The sequence below is a fragment of the Trachemys scripta genome, chromosome 23 (genome assembly GCF_013100865.1).
Source record: "Trachemys scripta elegans isolate TJP31775 chromosome 23, CAS_Tse_1.0, whole genome shotgun sequence".
Taxonomy (NCBI): domain Eukaryota; kingdom Metazoa; phylum Chordata; order Testudines; family Emydidae; genus Trachemys; species Trachemys scripta.
The window spans coordinates 15,570,543-15,577,350 of NC_048320.1; the positions used below are offsets into that span (position 1 = coordinate 15,570,543).

A 6,808-nucleotide genomic window follows, 5' to 3' on the forward strand; every position below is an offset into this window, starting at 1 on the left:
GTCAAGAGACCAGGCACAATATCTGGTTAAGTAGATGGGACCAACAGAGACCAGAAATGGTAATGGCAAATCTTCATGTTAGGATTGTTCTGAGAGAGGTATTTGGCAGGCAACACAGTATGCTGCTACATACCCACATACAACCCTGTAGATCTCTGTGGGCAAGCAAATAATAGTTCCACTGTAGATAGCTGTTGAGTGTCTTGAATGCACTCTTTCTATACTTTCATAAAACATGTTGATAAGGTGTCTTGAAAGAAATGGACCGACCTCCACAAATAGCCTCTGAATGATTCCTTTGGATAATACCCCACTTTTTCCAATGAGACTTAAATCTCAGTAGGTTCTGTAAGAGGGAGATACCGGAAGTGAAACACACACTTGCCTTTACTGACTCCAGATAACCTCACACTTCTCCACAGACACCCCCCAGGAAGCAGCATTGCAGGAGGGCTGGTTAAAGGAGCGTTGTCTGTTGCTGCCTCTGCCTACAAAGCACTGTTTGCTGGACAGGCCATTGCAGAACAGGTCGGTGCATCTCTCGTTTCTGACGCACTGTGTGGGAGGGGTTTGTTTAGAATGTTAACCTGGCATTAAAAATGTTAATTATGGGAGTTTGTTACCCTGTATAGGGGTAAAACTCCTGTCCTTTTACTCTTGGAACAGTAAAATATTAAACAGGTTTGGCAGTAACTGTTTCAACTGCAGACTCAAGCACAGCTTCCCTGAGTACTTCAGGAAAGCCAAACAACATATGGTTAATTGGGAGGCATTAGTAATCCTAGCAGTTCATACAAAGCAATAACTGGCTGAATACCAACTAAATCTGAAAAGTTGGATCATGTCCAAAGGAGGCTGAACTGTCAGAGCTGAGCTCTGTATGGTTATCACATTGACTCCAGTGTCTTGAAGGTTTATTTCTATTCTGCAGTTTAAGATGCAAAAATGAGATTTATGCCATTTCCTTTGCCAGGAAAGATTTACAGTTATGTGTTGTTGACTGAGTGGAGTCATTGGAGTTATTGGAGAGAGTGACTTGTATAAGATAGCGATGCGATTGGACAGCTGATGTCCTAATATTCCAGTGTAACGTAACTTTCAGCCAGTTGCAAGAAGGAGAATTGTTTCAACCACTCAGCCCAGAAAAATCAGTTGCCCTTCAGCGAATCACCTGTGTCCCATTCAGCCCATGACTTCTTTAGAGTGTCTGCAGGCCCTTGTTTTATCTAGTGTAATAAGTCATCTGTTGCTTGGTTGTGTATGCCTTTTGGGATTGGCTAATCATCTCACCGTTATTTCCACCACTAATAAATCTCAGCAGCTGTTTAAGGCTTTGTATATTCCAGTATGGCTAGGAACTGAGTTACCTCCCTATTACAAGTCTCTTTGCACTGTTTTTCCTGACAGCCTGGAACCATAAAAGTTGCAGATGGGAGAGACCTCTTAGGGCAGGGGTCAGCAACCTACGGCACGTGTTCCGATTTTGAATGGCACGCGGCTGCACTCAGCCCCCCCCCCCCCCCCCCCCCCCCCCCCCCCCCACCCCCACACACACACCGCTCTCCCCTGCTGGGGCAGGAGGCAGAAGCTTCTTCCTGCAGCAGCCAACTTCCTCCCCTCCCCCGCTTCTTCCCCCAGCCGTGGTGCAGCCTGCTTTCCTGCCCCTCCTCCTCTCCTTCCCTGTGCCGGCCCTTGCAAAGGGAGGGGGGAGGAGTGGCAGCATGCTCGCTGCTCCGCAAAAGCCCGGCAGCCCTGCTCTCCCGGCATGCAGCAGCCCCTTGCTAAAGCCGGACCTGGGTAAAGGAGGCAGAGAAGAGGTAGGGATGGGCCTTGGGGAAGGGGGTGGAACAGGACATATCCCTTCCAGCCCCCTGCCATGAGCTGCTCAGGGCAGAGGACAGGGGGCTGGGAGCACCCCCACAAGCCGAGCACCCCAGCCTTCTGCCCTGAACCCCCTCCCACACCCAGCCTTCTGCCCTGCACCTCCATACACACACCCCAGCCCTCTGCCCTCCCCCCCAACACCCAGCCCTCTGCCCTGACCCACCCCACCCCCAGCCTTCTGCCCTGCACACCCCCAGCCCTCTGCCCTGACCTCTGAAGCCCCCCACACCCCCAACCTTCTGCCCTGCACACCCCCAGCCCTCTGCCCTGACCTCTGAAGCCCCCCACGCCCCCAGCCTTCTGCCCTGCACGCCCCCAGCCCTGACCCCTGCACCCCCCACACCCTCCAGCCTTCTGCCCTGACTTCTGAAACCCCCCACACCCCTCCAGCCCTCTGCCCTGACTTCTGAAACCCCCCACACCCACCCTTCTGGGGGTGTGGGGGCTTCAGAGGTCAGGCCCCACTCAGCCCGCTGCCGGCCTAGGTGAACAGAACGCCAGGCTGGCAGCGAGCTGAGCAGGCTGGTGGTGTAAGATCAGCATTTTAATTTAATTTTAAATGAAGCTTCTTAAATATTTTGAAAACCTTGTTTACTTTACATACAATAGTTTAGTTATATAATATATAGACTTATAGAGAGAGACCTTCTAAAAAACGTTAAAACGTATTACCGGCACTCAAAACCTTAAATTAAAGTAAATAAATGAAGACTCGGCACAGCACTTCTGAAAGGTTGCCGACCCCCGTCTTAGGGTGTGCCTCTACTGTAGTTAGACACCTGCGGCCGGCCTGTACCCGCTGACTCAGGCTCGCAGAGCTCCTGGGACGATTTAATTGCGCTGTAAACGTTTGGGCTTGGGCTGCAGCCTGAACTATGGGATCCTCGCAGGGTCCTGGAACCCAGTCTCTAGCCCGAGGCTGAATGTCTACACTGTAATTAAACAGCCTGTTACCCTGAGCCCCGACAGCCCGAGTCAGCTGGCATGGGTCAGCCCAGAGTTTTAACTGCAGCGTAGACATCCCCATTGAGATCTTTTTTCCATCTAGTCCATCTTCTGGCCAGTGAGCATATAATGGTTCTTTAGTTACTCATGGAAATAACCAAGTTACTCATTAAAATAATGATTTGCTCATGGTCCTAGGATCATTCTGGGTTTTCTCCAGCAAGTAACTGGCATTGATTTCTAAACACATGCTGATATCATATCATTAAAATCAAATAAACCAGGTGTTTCTGGGTAGAGATCACTGATTTTTCTAAAATGTTCTGTAAACGAGGACAGTTGGTGCTTTTTGTGAAATGCTTCGTGCTAGCCATAGTGCTGGCACACACTTCAGGTTCCCCAACATGACTTCAGTTCTACCCCTTTCTGATTGCTCTTCATACACAATCTTTGTATGTAGGGTGATGAAATGTACAACCACATATAAAGGGTGGCTGTACCTGGTCCCTGCCCCAAAGAGCATAGCTTGAGGGGTGATCCTCCTGTTGACTTCAGTAGGGTAGGACATGGTAACCTTGATTCATTTGGAACATGAGTCGACACTTGAATCCATCTTTGAATTTAAAGGGTTCTCTTTTCTTTAAGCAGCCTACAACTACAGAAGAGCAGACGGCCACTCTCCTAGCCAATCTGTGTGAGATGGGATTCTGTGACAGGCAGTTAAACCTGAGACTGCTGAAGAAACACAACTATAACGTAGTGCAAGTAGTTACCGAATTGCTTCAGATCAATAACAACGACTGGTACAGCAGCAGATATTGACTTCTCCTGGTAGCCGAAGCGCCCGTGTGTAACCAGACTGTTATTAAACACCACAGCCGCAGACTACTCCCAGGCTTCCTTCGGTTTTGGGGTTGGGGGATAGAAGCACTTCATTTCCCGTTTTCTTGAATTCTTGATTTGTTCCTTCGCTGAAATCTCAAACACACCACCCGCATCTCAGAATTTTATGAATCAAAGACCCGAATTTTAACTTTGCTTTAGACACTGGATAGATAGTTGAATAACTTTTAAATCTGATTTGATACTAAATCTCTTGTATCTAGGAGCTCAGTAGAATTATTTTAAACTTCTCCAACACAAGTGACAACTTCCTCTTTTACTGTGTAAGTTGTTTTTAGGCAGTTGGGAGATTTTGTTTTGCTGACCTCAGCATGAACAAACATTGGGAAGAGGGGCCAGACACTGCTGTGAAATGTAGTCTCACCTAATCTTCAAGATCTGCACACAGCTAGCAAGTTGCCACTTCTGATGAGATTTTTTTTAAAGTAATCGACATTTCTAATGCATGATAGAAGTATTAATAGATTAAAAATACATCCTAAGCACTCTTTTTAAAAAAAAAAAAAAAAAAAGAAAGGGGGGGGGTTCTCACATGAAAGACACCTAAAAAAACCCATGATTAAAATTTATTTTAAAATACTGAAAGTATAACCAATGTTAATTTAAATGTACTTAATGAAGGTCAGGAATTTCATTGTTTAATTTCATTGTAGATAGAATGAAGCATGAGAATTAATTCACCAGCAGCTTCTGAACAGTATCTGTAATGGTGAATAGTACAAAATGTATTTCTTCAGCAAAGAAACAAAGTCACATAGCCTACATAAGGTATTTTCCTAAAAGGGGAATAGAACTGTAGGAAAAAGTCCACCTATGAATCCTTAGGGACCTTTTGCAAAGGATGAAGGTTTGACACTTACTTTTTCCAAATCACTGCAGTGCAAACCTTCTGCTTTAGTGATAAAGAACTGAAGAATGTGATAGGTCAGGCCTATGTGGGGGGTGTGAATTCTAGTTATGTTTGGGAATGTGAGTGGGAGCGAGAGGTAGGATTTGGTTTACTTCTGGTTTTAAAAAAAGCATTAACTCCAGCAGCATTAACTACCCAGTCTCTTGATGAATCAGGTTATACTGTGTAACAATTACAGTATATTGTATACAGTTATACTGTATGATACAATGCCATTGCGGCTTATGTGCAGTATTTGAGAAAGATGAAAACCTGAGAAAATAATTCCCCTTGAAACCTGTCAGGGCTAGGGTTTGATTCTTGGGAATGACAAGAAACCATCACTATCCGCTGCTGTGCAGTAGTGTGCCAGTACTTTGTAACTTGGAACCCAGCCATCTGGATTTGACCGCAGTGTTGACTACATTCTTATTTTGAATCTGTCATGGTTTAAGTGAATTTTTTTCCTTGCTACAAAAAACCTCAGACCATTGACAGTATTGAAAACATATTAAATTCTGATCTCTGCTGCTTCTATTTAAGGTGTTAATATTTTGACAGGATGTGGCTAAAGAGTCCAAAGCAGTATCAGTATTGTGATTGACTATATAATAATCATTAGCCATACAAATATAAATTAGATTCTATTAAATAAAGTATTAAAAGAAAATATGTATCAGATACAATTTTGTTGTTTAAAACCTATTTTTATAGAAGATGCAAGATAACAAATTGTTAAACATTTATTTTGAAATACAGTGAGACTATTTTGCAGTGTGTTTTTCCCCAGTACATTTCTATCTGCTGTGGACCAATTCTAGATAATTCCTCACTTGATAAAACTGCAGTTTTAATACTTTTCCATCACCTACAGTCAGTGGCGTAGCCAGGTGGGAATAGGGGGAGCATCAAAAAAGAAGGCGCCACCCGCTGCTGTGCTTTTATTGATGGGACGGTGCTTTTACTCACCCGGCGGCGCTCCGGGTCTTCGGCGGCACCTCGGTGGCGGGACCTTCACTCGCTCCGTGGGTCTTTGGCGGCATTTCCTTCAGTGCCGCCAAAGACACCTGGAGTGAGTGAGGGCGTGCCGCCAAAGCGCTGCCGAGTGAGTAAAAATTAAAAAGGCGCCAAGATGCTCAGTGGGGGAGCGGCCGCTGCCCCGCTCCCCCCCACTATGCTACTGCCTACAATATGTGTGCAAACTGCATGTGTAGTGTTGTAGCTCGAGCTTACAGAGAATGAAATGGTGAGGATGAAGTTCAGTTGCTGGTAAGCATCTTACTTTGAAATGGATTGTTCAACAAGAAAAACTTTTTGCTCTTAATACATACCTTCATACTGAGAGTGGGTGGTTTTTGGTTTTATTTTTTTTTGGTTCCTTTTTAAACAACTTTCCATTTGAGCTACTTTAAGTAATTGTTAAACACTGAAAGATTTGCAAGTAACTCACTTCATTTGAGATTGAAACCTTTTCAAGTTTGCAAGACCTATTCTCTTTAGTTTCCCACTCCATAATGCTTGGGTTAGTTTTACTGTTATAACTCTAAGCCATTCTCCTGTATCCTGATCGTTTTAGATAATGTATGCTTGGACTTAAGATATATTTCTGTTGGCTTTGTATATTTTGTTAATGGATGCATGATATAATTTATAATATATTCCATAGTGCAGATAAGGTCTTTGTATATTATTTAGAATAAGCACTTTAAAGTCTTCAAATGTGATGTAAAAAAAAAATAAAAAAAAAAAATCTTTGCCTCAGTCCTTATAATAAAATTCTTAACTATTTGTTGTTCATCAAACTCTTAAAGTGCACTTGGTAGCCTTGCAGTGATACCATGGGGGTGACAAGTACCGTTTTAATATTATGAACTGGTAGGATACCTTGTCTTTTTTTTTTTTTCCTTTCACTTAACTAGTGATTGATATCCCACTATGCAGATTACTTATCAAGAAAAAAGTTCATTTACGTTAGATAGCAGGGTTGAGAGCAGGAAGCAGGAAACAAAGCATCTGAACAATTCCAGTTTTGGCACAGCTTTGGTGAGGGCCCTTGTGTGATCCCTTTGACGGATAAGGGGAGAAATACAGCAAGGGTTAATAAAGAGGGTGAGGTCACTTAACTAATGTTTCTACAGAGCTGCTGAGCATTATGACTCTGCAGATGTAGTCTGTGCCAAACTTCTT

At 44.0% G+C, this 6,808-nt stretch overlaps 1 protein-coding gene across 4 annotated transcripts in view; it reads left to right on the forward strand.

Annotated features, from left to right (window-relative positions):
* Nucleotides 1–6,382, forward strand: part of NBR1 (NBR1 autophagy cargo receptor) — a 29,773-nt gene extending 23,391 nt beyond the window's left edge. For 3 of the 4 annotated variants that reach the window (XM_034755695.1, XM_034755693.1, XM_034755696.1), the window contains exons 21-22: nt 423–528; nt 3,475–6,382. In XM_034755695.1, the coding sequence (XP_034611586.1) occupies nt 423–528; nt 3,475–3,651 (283 nt within the window). In that variant the 3' untranslated portion in view covers nt 3,652–6,382. The remainder of the gene's footprint in view (nt 1–422; nt 529–3,474) is intronic. The other variant, XM_034755694.1, reaches the window with a different exon arrangement.
* The last annotated feature ends 426 nt before the right edge of the window (nt 6,383–6,808 follow it).